The sequence below is a fragment of the Vigna angularis genome, chromosome 1 (genome assembly GCF_016808095.1).
Source record: "Vigna angularis cultivar LongXiaoDou No.4 chromosome 1, ASM1680809v1, whole genome shotgun sequence".
Classification (NCBI taxonomy): Eukaryota; Viridiplantae; Streptophyta; class Magnoliopsida; order Fabales; family Fabaceae; genus Vigna; species Vigna angularis.
The window spans coordinates 54,431,929-54,448,227 of record NC_068970.1 but is presented as its reverse complement, the minus strand read 5'-3'; the positions used below and the strand labels follow the sequence as shown (position 1 = coordinate 54,448,227).

The following is a 16,299-nucleotide window of genomic DNA, read 5'->3' as shown; positions in this document are numbered from 1 at the left end:
CTAAACTCACGCTTAGCGACACCACTGGCTCAACGAAACTCATCAGACAGTGGACCAAACCCTCAACTTGTTCGCTCAGTGCATCCATTTGCTATCCGAATAAAACTAACAGTGCTCCCAGACCTCAACCATTCGCTCTGCGCACCCTCTCACTGAGCGAAAGTCCTCAAGCAGAACAACCACTTCTACAACCACTCGCTGAGCGAATCCACTCGCTCAGTGAGTCTACATAATCTGCAGCACCAAAATATGCAGAATTACGCGACCTACACCAAGTTTACCAATTCCAACCATTTTTCCCAACTTCTAACTCTCCTAAATTGTATTATATACCTAATTATACTTAACCAAGGTTATCTAAACACTTTTAACCTAAATCTAAACAAGAGAACTCAAAATCTACCCCAAAAACTCTCAAAAACTTAACTTATAGACCCAAATTGAATTTTACCATTTGTGGCACAATTCTAAGCAATTTAAGGACTCTAGAAGTCCCAAATGACTTACCAAGACTGCCCGAACTGATCATTTGCACACAGAACCCGAAACTCAAGTTTTCACTACCTTACTTCCTAAAAATTGAGTTCTAACACAAGTAGAACTCTAATTCATTACCAACACACTTTACTAACTCAGTTTTATAACATTCCAAATGTTAAACAAACCCAATTCAGCTCATAAACACCCTTAACTTCACCAAAATCATCTCAACTACTCATCCCAACATTCTACTATCTTAAACTCCCATTTTAGACTAATTAATCTATACTCAAGATGTTCCTCACCTCTAACAGTTCCATTCATACATTTTAAATTCATTAACCTTCATTCCAACATCACCACATACATACAATAGATTTCATTAATTCATCCCAACTACTCATCATCATAAAATTCATCAATTTCACCAAAATCCCTAAAATTATCACAAACACAAATTTGCATTCACATCCAAACAATTTAATCTCTACCTACCATCAAATTACACAGCATACATCCATTTAAAAGCAATTAACTAACTTCCCTTACCTCTATCAAATTTGCACACTTAAGAAATACCCCGACCGAAGCTTTCACCACAAGGAAACTTTAGAAAAATCTACAAATCACCGATTGGTGATAGGAAATCAACCTTAGAACCTAAATGGAGTCAAGAATTTAAGAAAAAAAACTACTTGATACATGCAAACAGAAATTCCTTGCATGATCAAGAATCAAAAGTCCCAAAGAAAAAGGAAAACGAAATTTATCGACTCAAATCACGAAATTGATCGGTTGAAAATGTAGTTCTTGACGCCAGAATCGCCTAGACACCTCATGATCATGTTGAACAGATGCTTTAAAAGTGAGAAAGGTTAGAGAAAAGTGAGAGAAAAGGAAAATAACAGTGTTTTAGAGAGATAAAAGTATTTTAGATAATAAATGGAACTTTTAAAATGTTATATTTATATTACAAGATTATTTTATAATAAAATATTCGGTCTCATTATTTTAATACATCTATCTACTTTAATATTCTATTTTCAAAGTTCTATTAACTTCTGAAAATGTTAATCTTTTACTCGTAATTTTAAAAATATTATAATTTTCGTAATTTTTATTTAAAATCAAGTGTTTGTTAAATATTTTACATTCTTATTATCTTATAAAAATTATTCAAGACATGCACTCAAGCAAAAATAAACATTTGAAAACTAAAAGATTATTATTGCGTTTGCCGGGAGTCGAACCCGGGTCTATTGCTTGGAAGGCAATTATCCTAACCGTTGGACTACAAACGCTTGTTGATATAAAAAATACTTTAATTAATCTATATTGAATAATATATTGTATTTTCTTATATGGTGCTTTCAAATGTATATTTGTGGTTGCAGCTCTACTCTGCAATTTCAGAATTGGTGGTAGAAGCATGGAGGGAATTCCTGTGAGGAGTGTGATGCCTTCAGCTTCAACATCTCACTCTCATCATCTTCAAAGGAAAACAATCATACAACTATCATCTTCTTCAACAACAAAGCTTCTCACCCAAAACAGATGCTTACGTTTTTCTGTTCGGGCCAAACTGTCTTCCACTGATTTTCAAGGTACCCACATAATAATTTCTGGAGAATTTTATTAAAAATCTGGACTTTTACCTCATGGCTTCATGCCACTGAATCTCTGTACATAACTTTTAACAAATTTTAATAGCACCCTGTCCTTTTTATATTCACTTCAGTTGATGAAGGCAATGATTTACTTATAGAATATTGCCTTAACGTTTGAATAATTCTCTTCTTGTTATTATATTTGTATATTAGTTAAATTTATCATGCATAAACTATTTTCTTTATCGTAATCTGATATATATTAATTATTGATCATAACTATTAAATATTTTTGCTTTTGAAGTTTGGGGAATCAGATTATATCTGAGAAAAAACTGAGTACTGGTAGATTTATCTTCTTGTTTAATTACAAATATATAAGTTTATTGTCTTTTAATAATTACTCTAAAAATAGTACTGACCATTATTTTTTATTGGATGGTAGTATAAAATCTCAGGGCATAACCATTGATCTATAGTTTTTTTTTTTATAATTTTATCCTGCAAAAAAATCTCATGTTGAGGATGTATCCATTTATAGAATATATGCTGGTTGTGAAGACTGATACGGTTTACTCTTTACACAGATTTGCATTTGTGATCACTATTTTCAACCAATCTATGATCACAATCGATTATTCTTTAGTCACGTCATTTGTTTTAGTGGGTAAAGTATTAGTCAAATCCTTTACATTTTAATGCTGCAATTATGATTGCAACTTGCAAGATATTTTAGTGTGTGAGATTATTGCGATAGATCTAATTGGTTGATTTTTATTTTCCACGTGTGTGTGGTGTAACTTGGTTTCATCCTATTCCTGTATCTAGTGAAAGTTCAAAATTTAGCTGTTACTAATCACTGCAGTATCCTGGAAATTCGCCTTCTTTTTTAGCTCTAGCATGAGTGATAAACACATGAAGCTTGGTTTAACAACTTTTAATTTGGTAAAACTAATCAGTTTCTTATTTCTTGGGTCCAAAACGATTGGTGGTAGCTAACATGAAATGCTTTTCACCTTTTTTTGGACCAAAAAGTATTTCCCTAAATTCCCTGAGTGATTTCTTTTCTGCTAACATACAATGGAATTTATTTCGATCTTGTGACCAAACGGGGTAAGGAAATGTTCATGATCTACTAACACATCTTTCAATAATGAAGACCTTTTCTTGGTATACCATTTCATTGAAAACTATTAGAGTAGACATTTGGTCACTAATGTTCTGAAGAAGAGATTATTTTATTCACCGATCTGTGGTGTTCCCGTCACAGATTTTCGGAGCTATGCGAGGCCTTCGCATCTTTTGCCAGCCTCAGAGGTGAAAGTGTACACAGATACATTAGTAGAAAACATTTCATCATCTCTGAAGGAGGGTGGATCCAAATCTTTATATAGGGTCAAGTTATGTACAAGCAGCTTATATGGCTCAAGTATTAGTGACTTAAATGCTGGAATTCTCCTTTGCTTGATAGATAAAAATGGAAACTCCATATTGCAAAGAATCCCTGTTAGTTTGATGATGGATCATTCTACAGAATCAGGGGATATTACGAATATTGACATGCTTCATTTCCAAAGAGGTTCTGCAGATGAATTCATTTTTGAGGGTCCAAAAATTGCAAGACTTGAGGCCCTCTGGGTTAGTGTTGAATCAGGTATATTATTGTCGTTGATATGTTTTGGAATGATTGAAAGCTTCTGTAGACATCATCCCTGACCTACAATTTTAAAGTGCCCTTGATTAACACGCTTGTTTGTCCTCAAGACAAATACTAGTAAGACTAGTTTTAATTAGTCTTATGATTTTATAGGTTTTAATAAATTTTAACTGATAGGATAGAGTATGTTGGAAATTGTTAAAGAATGAGTTGCTTGGTAGCACTCCTCTTGCGCACAAATCTGTTTGAGTACCGAGCTAAACATCCCTTGTATATTATCTTCTAACATCTTAGGCGCAAATCCGAGTTTTAAAAGCACTATACAACCAATTTATGCTATTTTTGAAACATGAAGTAATTGGTGGTAGAATTATGAGTTCTTACCATATTGACCTGTTTAAACCAAGGCTCTCTTACAACATCCTCCTTCTGTCTCTAAGGTCAGGTCAGTGGCGCCTAGGAAGTGTATCCTTAATGGTTATTAGTTGTGAAGGGCAACCGTCTGGGTTGGAAGATGGGTTACAAAGGTACAATGGCTTTCAGTATGACTTTCAGATTGATGATGTGTTGCTTGGTGAGGGAACTGATCTGTCCATGTTGGAATTAAGACCTACCCTTGTGACTGAGCTGGAAGGGAATGATCTCACAAACATCTTCAACAAAGGACTTAGTGACTCTACCTTGCTTTCAAATCCTAAGATCTCAAAGGAAGATAGCATGAGGGAATATGCAGATTTGAAGTTCTCATTGTTATTTTATGATGCTATGCTTATACTTTTTGGTACAGCTGTGGCTTCATTCTCAGCTGGAGAAAATGCTGGGATTGATTTCTTGATTGGTGGGGTTGGAGGCTTCTTGTATCTGCTTCTGTTACAGAGATCTGTGGATGAATTGCCAGCTTCAGAACTAATCACTAGTGACAAGGGTAGAAGTGATGCATTATTCAGGGGAGTTAAGGGTCCAATAGCAAGTGTGGCTTTGGCTCTAGGCTTGGCTGTAATTGCATCAAGGTATAGCTCTGGAGATCTTCAAGTCATGCTAACACCAAAAGATCTCATATTTGGAATGATGGGATTTCTTGTATGTAAAATCTCTGTTTTGTTTGCTGCATTTAAGCCTATAGCACTAGGTTCAAAGTTGCCAACTGATATGTAACATTATACTTGTGTCTCCTGTGAAGTGGTTTAATTTTTAAACCCATTGTATCATCAGTACAATGATTCCAATTGTTGTATAGTGCTCATTATAGATGCATGGATTCCTCCTTGCTGGTAAGAGATTCTTCTAGAGCAAGGGTGACAACTTCTGTTTGAGGCTGGCAGTGAAAAAACCAGCAAGTCAATCAGAGTTATTTATCCTCTGTAATTGGAACCAAAACCAATGAACCTCAAAATTTAACTTGACATTTTGTCAATCTATGTCTTTCTATTGTTATATATATGTTTTAGTTATTTCTTTTATATTTACTTATTTTATATCTTTTTTGTACCAACGATATTGCTGATTCAATATTTAGAGTTGATGGTTTGTAATTTATATTCGACTTTAATGTTGAAGTGAAACAATTGAAAACAGAAAATGTATTCTTTTAAGAGAAATTTTCTGACAGCTTGAATACGAAGTTATCAGTTTTATCATTTAATCTGTAAGTATACAAAACAAACTATAAATATTAAAATATAAAAGTCTATCGCAGCGTTTGTGTTTCTTCGCGATTTGGTATCTCGTATTTTGATAAAAATTCTCCCATCCCTTTTCATCAGATTTTCTTTTCTTCCATTAAAAAACTAGATAATTTTCAGTTTTAAATACCGATAATTTTTAAGGAAATATGTTAGACATGGGAACACCATAACAATTCAAAAAAAATCAAAATTAATAAACATAGCATGAACGCATGAATTCTTTAGTAAGTTGTTTCAAGTTGTTGTAAACACAACAAAAGCAATACTATTATTTGTCTAATTATTATAATATCTAGCCCACGTAATTATTATAATATCTAGCGCACCTTATCAACTAATCCAAATTAATCTTGGAATGACTTATAGTTAGTATAAAAGTCAACAAAAATACCCTACATAAAGATATATGATTGGATGGAAATATAAAATAGCTATTATTATTACATGCTTAGTGCCTTTATTTAAACTTCTTGTAAATTCTACCTAATTAACGAACTCAACTACAAATAGTAGTAAGTTGACTCCAAACAATATTAACATGTAATTAATTAAAACAGTAAAAAAAAGAATTGCAAATAACTCAAGCGTAAGAAGACTTGTCTATTAGTGTAAATTGTCACCACAATAACAGATTCTAATTATGTTAATATTCCCCACAAGGTAAGAACAGATTCTGGAGAACCCATCTTGGAAAGAACCAATTTGACGACATTGTTGCAATCTATTCAAACTAAATGATAATCAAGTTCAGTTTGATTTATGCAGAGTTAGATTTACGACAATTTATATGACGAAAGACATTGTTTTATATTTTAAAATAAAAATGTCATGTTGAAAGAGTGCTTTAGGAGAAAATGGAGTGTTTGTGTATCATACATAGAAGGAGAATAGAAGTGAACGCAGGTTGTGGATGGGCAGAAAATGGAATGTTGTGGTTTAGTTAGGATATGGCATGTGATGCTTGACATGGAAACATAGGGTGCAAGTAATCTCTCACTACTGTATATCCAAGATAATTGATGAGCAGCTTTTGTTCTTCTACCCCTCTCAACAACAAATAAAAAAAAACCAATAATAACTCGTCACTTGTGAGAAATCCTTCCAGAACTTAATAAAAAAATCGAGGAAAGCAAATAATAATTAACTGACCAAGTAGGAAATAAAAAGTATATATTGATATACAAAATACGGCATTTGATTTACCATAGAAGATCATTTTTTTAAAGATAAATAATTTATTAAGGCATACGGTAGTTAGAAAAGCTATTGTTTAATTTTTCACTCAGGTTATCCTATCCGAGTATGAATATCATAATCATCATGAAAATCACCATAGATGCGTCTCTCTCTCTTTCAATTCAAACTCATTTGGTGTAAAATCAAGACTCACAAGGCGGGTAAAGAATCACAAAACACTCATTAAAAGATATGTTAAAGCATTATCCATCTACAGAAACCCACCCCCTTAATAATCCTAAATTAAGAAAAGAAAGGCCAAGAGTTTTAAATAAATAGAGAAGGAAAATTGGGGAAAAAACATTAAAATTGATACATTGCAAGCTGGAATGATACACATGCCCACAATAGCATCGCCTACTGCTCAGCTTCCTCTTGGAAAGATTCAGTTATAATTCAACTAAATAACACATCCAGCGAAGCCTAACTTCGAAAATATAAGTATCAAGATGAGTCATGGCTCTGATTTGGACAAGTAGATGAGCTTGCAGATTACTGCAGGGCATTAGTTGCTGTGCTGGTAACAGCAACTAAACCAAAGGAGTATCATAGGAAATAATCAGGCGTTCTCCTGGTTACATCTGGCTCTCCCCTCCTTGGAGCTGGTTCAAACTGAGATTACAAATATAATTAAGAATAGATCCAACATATTGCTTAATGCAAAACCAGCTAAAGAATAATTGGAACACCTAATAAATAAAAGGAAAGCTCAACCTGAATGAATGTGTGTCCTTTGCAGTCATCAACCTCGAGAATTGATGCCATGTTCCCACAACGGTAACAGTAATTAGGTGCACTAAAGATAGTAACCACCTTTTGATCCTGTAACAAGGGACTTATTTATCATCCATTTACCACAACGAATGAATACAAAAACAAACTAAATGATATGAAGTATTTACATGACCCCAGTTATATCCTTCCATAACCAGCTGGTGAGCTCTAGCAATCAGCTTCAAGTTATTGGTATGATTAAATTGCTCAGATATGTCCTACACAACAGCAATTTGCGTAAGCAATAAAAAAAGGTAATGGTGACAAATGAAGATAGTACAACCTTGTTAGATATAAAACTGGATTACCTGCCCAAAGGTATATCCAGCACCTCTAGGAGAGATGCCCCAACCACAACGATCATCCGGATCCGACCACAGAAGATCACACATGGGTCCCTCATGAGGAACTTCTTGTACGCGATCAAAATTACGTATGTTATCGAGGGTTTCAATAGATGGTGACAATCCACCATGAAGACAAAATATTTCAGATTCAACCTACCAAAGTTAACATATCAAACTTAGGCACCATTCAATTATTTAAAAACCGAAATCCATTGAAATACGGGAACTGCAATTGATTGAGCTGCATATCATGAAAATTAAAAAAATGCAATACGAGAAAGCTTCAGGGGCTTATTTTTTCAGAAACAAATAAAAAACAAAGCTTAAAAAGAATCAAACTGAATTCAGAGTACCAAGAACAAAAGCACACGGAAATAGGAAAGGTTGTTAAAATCGAAATCCTACTAAGGAACAGGAAGGGAAGGGGGCTAACGATCATCAATCATGACATTGAAAAAAGGATTGTAGGATCCTACAAATTTCATAGTATGTGTATGCTGCATATAAAATTCATATTTTTGTCATTATACTACTAATATATCAATCTCATTTTATATTTTGATAGTAATAATAAAAAATACAAGATGCGGATGATACTGAATGGTTTTATTTTAAAAGAAAGGCCCAAAATCCCGTTTCTTAGGTTTCAGAAACACAAAAGCCACAAACTTCTTCTGCCAGCCCTTGCTTCCACACAGAAAGCAGAGCACAAATAGATCAGAATCATGCTTCAGTCAGATAGATCACAAATATATCAAAATGACTTCGGAACAAAAACAGAAACGAGCAGAAGATTTCAAACGAGATCAAAAGGTTAAAAATTGGATGTAATTGCTGTCATGAGATGGGGCTTCGTGCTTTTTTAAAAGAAATGGGTTATGCTAGATCTAGAATCTCAGTAAGTGACATTCAGGGACCAGGTGACACGTGATTCCTGATCAGGGGAAAATTGAGGGGCAGTGAGATCATCCGCTCCAGCAGATTACATGTGGCCACATGGCACAATCTTACATGTAGCCAGCACACTAATTGCACCATCAACCATTGAAACAAACAAACTACCATAGGCCTGAGAATAATGAGAATCTAACAAAATATCCCATGGTACTTTCCAACATTATGAAATGACGGTATACTAACCAATGCTGTCAATGGAAAGTAGTCAAACAAATCTGTAAAGATCTTCCAAACATTAGCAGAACCATACCTGCAAATCAAATAAAAACATTCAATACTAAAGGACTGCACAACTTCAAATATGCAAGCTATAAAAAGAAAAAAAATCTATATAAAAAGGATTAAAAATGAATAAAACAACAAATGCTATATAAATTTAATCACACCAAAAGACAACAAAAACACACCAGCAAAAGACCATGGTACCACAACACGATATGAATTCCAAATCAAGCTTCACTAAAAAAATTAATTTGGTATACTTTATAATAAATATAATATATAGAACTTATTCACTCAGAATGGCAGGACCCACCATCATTCGTATAGGGTCCATAAATTAGTTTGTTTCTCATAACAAGGAATCAGCATGTCAATAAGGAGCGTTAAAGAGGATGCAAATCCTTAACCATAGAACGCAATTAAAATCATGTTTGTAATTTTTATTAAATCACATCAACCAATGAAGATGCAGATAAAATACCTAAGTAATTTAATTGCTTACTACTTAATTCAGGAATTCCATGTAGCATGCAAGTAAAACCTAACTTAACTGCCAGTGAAAACCTTAATTACAAGGGCGAAATGTTTTCTGATACTGAAGGTTTATCTAAGTAGAAGTCTTTGCTATCTATTGGAGAGATAAATAATACTTTATTTTTCATCAATGTCACCAAGTTTGGATAAAGGCTGTTGTTGCAGTTGTTGATATCATCAATTGGGGAATAAGAAAATAACTACCTAATAATATGCTAAAAACGAAAAATAACAATACGAATACCACTTTTATAATAACTTTTAGATCACCTCAGTGGCACGTCCAAAAAAGGTAAATTAAATCCATAACAGATAACATGAAAGGAATACACGTTGATTACAGTGCTAATAAGGAATATAGGATAAGCAATAAAAAAATTTAGTCTAAAAAGAAAAAAATGATCCCAAACAAAAGCACCCATAAATAATGAATTTAGCAGGTACTCACTTCCGTAAGCACTCATCATAAAACCCATAAACTTGAGTAATCTGCAACAGAAAGCTAAGATCAGCCATTACCATTCAAAGCTAAAAACATACAGAAAAGACTGAATAAACTATTAAATTGACGATGTACACAATACTATAGTCAGTTGCTTAAAAGAAGTTCTAACTCTAACTACTTTGTGAAATTAATGGTGTAGTATTTTTATATGCAATTTTGGTTCATGTGATACTAAATGATTTCCTCAAGATGGACGTAAAGCATTCAATTCACAGCAATATGAAAATACAGTAGTATTTTAACAGACAAAATCTGTCAAGAACTCAATTGGTACAGACTATGCTACCTCCAAGGGCCAAAATATGATTTTTAATCTAATCTGTAATTCACTACTGTCAGGAAGTTCACGTAATTTTAAAACAAACCTGACGACTTTCATGATTTCCCCTCAGAATGGTGATACGCTGACGATAACGCACTTTAAGGGCAACCAAAAGCTGCATTATTATTTTGGAATTAGCACCAAAAATGTTACAAAAAGAAACACCATCTTAAATATGCAATTAAAAAATAGCAGTTATCAACTTTGTGCCACAAAATCAGTTTAAATGTCATTACATATATCCCCACAGGTTGATTTTTATTTATATGTTAGTGTAAGACAATGGTATCCCACATGTTCAATAGACACAATATATTATGTACACGTATAATATAATTATGGCTTATTAGATGAGTTTGCACTCACTTATATACACTTTAAGTCTAACTTAATCTCACAGAAACTAACTTATAAAATGGAGTTTGCACCCACTTACATAGTATGATGTGGTCATATTTATAGTCAATGTGAGATCTCTAATAATAGTTATAGTCCAACAAAAGGAATGTTCAAAAACAAAACAGCTGTTGATAAACTAAATAATTATCTACTCCTCTAAACAGAAATCAAATCACTAATACAAAAATACTCCGATATCAAATCACCAATGACATTTCATAGAAAATCCTAATCAAATAATCACATATAACTTATGAAAAGTAAATAAAATAAAATATTTCATGATGAAGTTGAACTCTCAAAAATAATAAAGTACAATAGTTCATATTTACCGTAACAGTTTCGACAGAATAATAGCCACGGTCAACGTAGTCTCCCATAAACAAGTAATTTGTATCTGGACACTACCAACAAAAATAGTGACTAGAAATCAGTATGTAATCAATAAATTTCATATTTCAACTAGAAACAAGAAAAGAAATACACACACACACCCACATATATATATATATATATATATATATATATATATATATATATATATATATATATGCGCAAAGAGGGGTTAAAAATAACGATTCACCCAAGAAAAAAATAAACACAAGAATACATTTGTTTTCAAATTTCAAATAAGATAGTGAGAAGCTGAGTAATGAAACTGATTTAGCATCTTTCTCAAATAAAAATAAAACTTTGAGGCAACTGCATTAGAAAATAAGAATCACATCAAACTGCACGAGTGTTTCATGACTTTCCATCCAGTATATTACCATTTCCAATAAAAATCCAAGCACAATAATACTCCCTAATTACATGCATGCAAATTTAAGAGTGGATCTACTAATTTTTTGAGACTAAGAAACTCAAAGAAATTTTCTATTGTATTGCTGCTAGCCAAATTCCAAATTAAAATACAGCATCTGGCAACTGGAAGGACCACACTGTTGTAAACATTTAATTAAGAGTGTTTTACTATGACATAAGAAACAAATCAAACTTAATTTCACAATACAACGTGAAAGCCACAAAGAATTTCCTGAATTCCAAGTACTATTTATCACAAACTTATAAATAAAATCTATATGATTTAATAGATAAATGTTGAATAACCAACTATCATTAAAAAAAATACCTTTCCTCCAATGCGAAAAAGCTCTGCAAGATCATGAAACTGCCCATGAATATCACCACAAATTGTAACAGGACTTTTAACAGGCTGCAATTATAGGTAAATGAAAAATCCTTTTAGTTTTTTTTTTTTTTTTTCATTTATTCAAAAAACATCATGTGTTAAAGTCCTATAAAGAAACTCATAAATCAAAGAAAAATCCCCTAACCTGAAAAGCAAATAAGTATAAACTAAAACATGCTGACATAAATTATAAAAATTAGACAGACCTGCACATTGCTCTCTTCCATCAAAATCTCTTTTGCCTTATCACACAAGATCCTTACCTGCATACACAAGTGCAGCACGGAATAAAAGTGGGATCACTAAATAAAAAGGAATCACGACACTCTAAATGTCAAGCCTATTTACAGAGAGTAGAGTAAAATCGAACAATTAATGGAATAAAATAAAATAAAATAACCACAATATAATTTATGTTCTGCATCTTTTGGTTTTCTTTTATGAAAGCAAATCATCCTAAATCATATATTCAATAAAGATTGCACGCATTCTATTTTAGATTGAGAGATGAAAATATACGTAGATATGTGGAGTCAGAGAGTCAGTAATGAAGCTAGATATACAATTTACGTGACTTTTCTATCAGAAATTTGTTATAGCCAATATGATATTAATTTGGCCACAGACTAGAAAAGGTAAAGGTGGATCATTATTTCAATACAAAACAAACTGGTTGGGAGTGATTGTTTATGTTTAGTTGTCCAATTGGAACCAAATTGATTTGTTCCCAAATAGGAAAAATTGATTGGTTCAGTTTGGAGGACATTTTTCCCCAAAAACAAAGTGTTGTTAATGCAGTATAGATCTGTGAAGTGGCCATCTACAAAATGCAAGATAGTGGATAAGAATGATGCTGTAGCAGAATAGTCTGAAGGAAGGTGACTTCCATGGTGAAGATTTTGAGTGCAATATTGAAAATAAAAAATTACAAGAGTTCAAGGCATGTTTATGAAAATATCATGAGAGGCATATTCATCAAATCATCAAAAGTCAGTCTGGATATAAGCAGAAGTTATACAATACAGAGGCAACAGATCAAAGACAAAAAAGGTGAAAACAGGGGCTGAGTTTGCTAAAAAAAGGAACAGGTTTAGCCATAAATCATGTCTGGACCATAATTATACTTCACAAATGCCAGCATGGAGTGGCCAACCACAAAGACGATATAGCACATTTTTTATAGTGGGTGGAGAGATCATGTTTGAAAACCTAAAATCCCTTTGATTCAGAAAAAAAAATGAGTTTAAATTTCAAAATCACAAAATAGAATTCCCAAAAATCAGTTGCAGTAATAAGAAAGGTAGATAAAAACAAACAAGGATTTCATCATGTTCCAAATAGTGGCTTCTAGAGATGTGAATTTGTCTGAGAATGGACATGACCTCATCCATGGTTTGTGAGAAGCAAAAACACAACACGACATTGCGATTAAAGCGGCTAGAGGATCCTCTAACCCCACATCACCACAATAGCAGGTTGTTGCTACTAACTTTGCAAAAAAATGGAAATTGCTCTAAACCCACAAAATCCCAGATAGCACTTTCTTTTGATTCCCTACATCCCACCCATCAAATACAATGACATGTGTGAATAACAATGAAAGTAGAACTAATTGGAAATGTCTAACTTGACTAATATAGATGCTTCACAAGATAGGCAGTAGGACAAAGCAGTAAGGAATTTTTGGTCATTAATTATTAACCAGCGCATTCAACTGCTCTATCTATTTCCCTCCAGTTTTGCAGACACTCTACAAGTGCAAGGAGACAAATTAATCCTGCCATTAAATACACCCTTTTTCTAATTGTATGAAAATAAGACAAACATCATGCATCATGCATCATGCTTAATGTCGTTGTTGCCATGACTTGGATAACATTCCCAAAAACTAAACCTAAATTTCTTCATAATAGAATTCCAACAAAACAAAGACAAAAAGGGAAGACTAACTTCTCATTTAGCATAGTGCCATCATAGCTCGTACACACAACTCCCGGAATCAGCAAACTAGGAACAAATCCAATTACCCTAACTTACTGTGATGAAAACACATCTTGTATTTTCTATTTCTTACAAAATCAGAATCACTGTTCTTAACTTGCAGAGTTAATGGGAGGAAATATTCATTCAATAGCACTTATTCCCCTCCCTAAGGTATGAATCCAGTCAGCCTGCTTTTCTTATAAAACCATACAATACACAAGAATATAGAAATGTATGTTTTCCTCAATTTCAAATAATCCTAAGCCAATGCTAACAATATAGGCTCCTTAAATGCAGAAACATCTAAGTTAATGGTGACCAATAGATTTAGGACTAAAACTGACAAACCAAAATGAAATGATATGCTCAAAATAAATTCAAAACCTATAATAACTAGCGAAAAATCGTACAAATCTGAAGGAATTCTCAAACAAAAGACTCATTCTAGACACCATTACAATTCCATGAGAAGACACATTACACCAAAGAAAAACATGTTCAAATTTCACTACAATATCCCTGGATCGATGCTAAGGAAGCAATTTGAACAAAAGACACAAAAGCCATGAGAAACTAGAAGAAATTATCTCGATCGGCCTGACATTTGCTTAAAAAATTAGTAAAACTCAGAAAGAAAAAATAAATAAAACTATCTGAACATTACCTCTTGCTCGGACAAGGGTTTGCACTGCATGAGCTGAGAAATCTGCTCATCGAGGTTTCCATGTGAATTCGAAGGCACCGAATCCATGCTCTAATACTCCACCTCCTAACCTTGCCTTGCCTTGCCGAGATCGTTTGATGAATATCCTCTCACCTAATCGATGGAAACCCTAGATCTCACTAGGAAAACCCCTTTTGCCTTTTTCCTTTGTGTTTATTGTTTCTGGTTTTAGAGAGAGAAAGAGAGGTGAAAGATGGTGGTGGTGAAGAAACCAAAGCATTGGAGGCTTCCGTATGCTCGTTTTGTTCGATAACCACTCCTTTTTTCTAAGGGCAAAATTGAAATTACATACATGAACTTCACATTTTGATTTTAAATATTGCAAAGTTCTTTTAATTAAAATGCACCAACTCCCAATAGTAATTTTATATTTCTTGTTGTTGAATTAATATTTTAGATTTTTAGGATTGTAGAATATTTATGTCTTCACCAACAAAATATATACATTATAATTTTAGTTTATGATAAATATTTTATATTCTAATGTATGTTATTTTTAATCCTTAAATATTTAAATTATAAAAAAATCATTTTAAATTGAGATAAAAGAAAGACAATTAAAAGGGCCACACAATTAAAAAGGTAAATATATAATTAAAAATAAAATAAGGATAATTTAATATGTTTGAGATAGATTTTTTTTTAATCACATGGATAGTTTACAAAATAACTAAGATGAATTCCTGTTGTTCGAAACTAGTTTAAATTTTGGGATAAAGGATACAGCATGGTACCCTAACATTGGATCTATCTAAAGGTTATTAAAATAAATCTTAATTTAGTAAAAAAATTGTTGTTGTAAACACTTAAAATGTAACTTAATTTTATACTTTTAAAAAGGAAAAATGAATTTGTGAACTCATACAAAAACTCAAGTAAAAATCAAGTTTTTTTATTAGAATAGAAATAAGAAAAAGTGCATTTTTATTATTGAGTTTATATTTTTTAGAAAAATAATCATAACGAGGATAAACTAAAAATTATATTGAAAAAAAAAATATTGATAAAGGTATATAGGATTTAATTTGTAATATTTTTATTAAACACGGTGTAATTTGTATATTACATTAAAATAAAATATATAAAAAACTAACTTTCAATTTATTAGAATTTTGTTCCTATTATAATGATTTTTTATTGTTAGTATTGATGCTCGATGGGTTCACGTATTATACTATTGTGTCTTATTTAAATGGGATTAAAATTAATATTTATATTAATTTATAAATTTATTCAAATGTAACATTTGTACTACTTTCATATTTAATATATGTGATTTATAATTTAAATAAAAATAATTTTTAAATAACAATTAAATTATATATTTGTATGAAAAAATATTAGTGTGGAGTGATAAAAATGTATGCAACTATATCTACAACAATAATATTTTATATTTTTTTCTTAAAATTAAAATATAATTAAGACTAAGATATATAAATATATACATAAAATATGAGAATTATTTTTATATATTGTGATATAAATATATAATTGATAATTGAAATAAAATATTTTTTCAAAGATAACTAAATTAAAAATCTCCATGAAAAAAAATATACTGTGAAGCAATTAAAATGTGTATGATTTCTATTTAACTAATGGCTTATGTTTTCTATTTCAAAATATAATTAAGGGTAAAATGAAAATATAAATTTTGTATATAAAATAGAAG

General features: G+C 31.9%; 2 protein-coding genes and 1 non-coding gene across 3 annotated transcripts; 1 reads left to right on the top strand and 2 right to left on the bottom strand.

Annotated features, from left to right (window-relative positions):
* Positions 1-1,709: 1,709 nt before the first annotated feature.
* On the bottom strand, positions 1,710-1,781 carry TRNAG-UCC (transfer RNA glycine (anticodon UCC)). Its single transcript has one exon. It is a non-coding gene; the product is annotated as a tRNA-Gly (tRNA).
* Positions 1,782-1,878: 97 nt separating this feature from the next.
* LOC108324046 (uncharacterized) lies at positions 1,879-5,156 on the top strand. The gene is made up of 3 exons (XM_017556847.2): positions 1,879-2,084; positions 3,358-3,741; positions 4,190-5,156. The coding sequence occupies exons 1-3, from the start codon at positions 1,910-1,912 to the stop codon at positions 4,897-4,899; spliced, it is 1,269 nt and encodes a 422-aa protein (XP_017412336.1). The 5' UTR covers positions 1,879-1,909; the 3' UTR covers positions 4,900-5,156.
* A 1,671-nt stretch (positions 5,157-6,827) lies between these two features.
* On the bottom strand, positions 6,828-14,856 carry LOC108319749 (serine/threonine-protein phosphatase PP2A catalytic subunit). The gene is made up of 11 exons (XM_017550990.2): positions 14,565-14,856; positions 12,124-12,180; positions 11,858-11,941; positions 11,058-11,129; positions 10,370-10,441; positions 9,948-9,988; positions 8,927-8,993; positions 7,748-7,939; positions 7,568-7,657; positions 7,380-7,487; positions 6,828-7,277 (listed from the first exon to the last, which is right to left on the bottom strand). Exons 1-11 carry the CDS (start codon positions 14,649-14,651, stop codon positions 7,212-7,214), a joined length of 936 nt encoding a protein of 311 aa, XP_017406479.1. The 5' UTR covers positions 14,652-14,856; the 3' UTR covers positions 6,828-7,211.
* Positions 14,857-16,299: the final 1,443 nt, after the last annotated feature.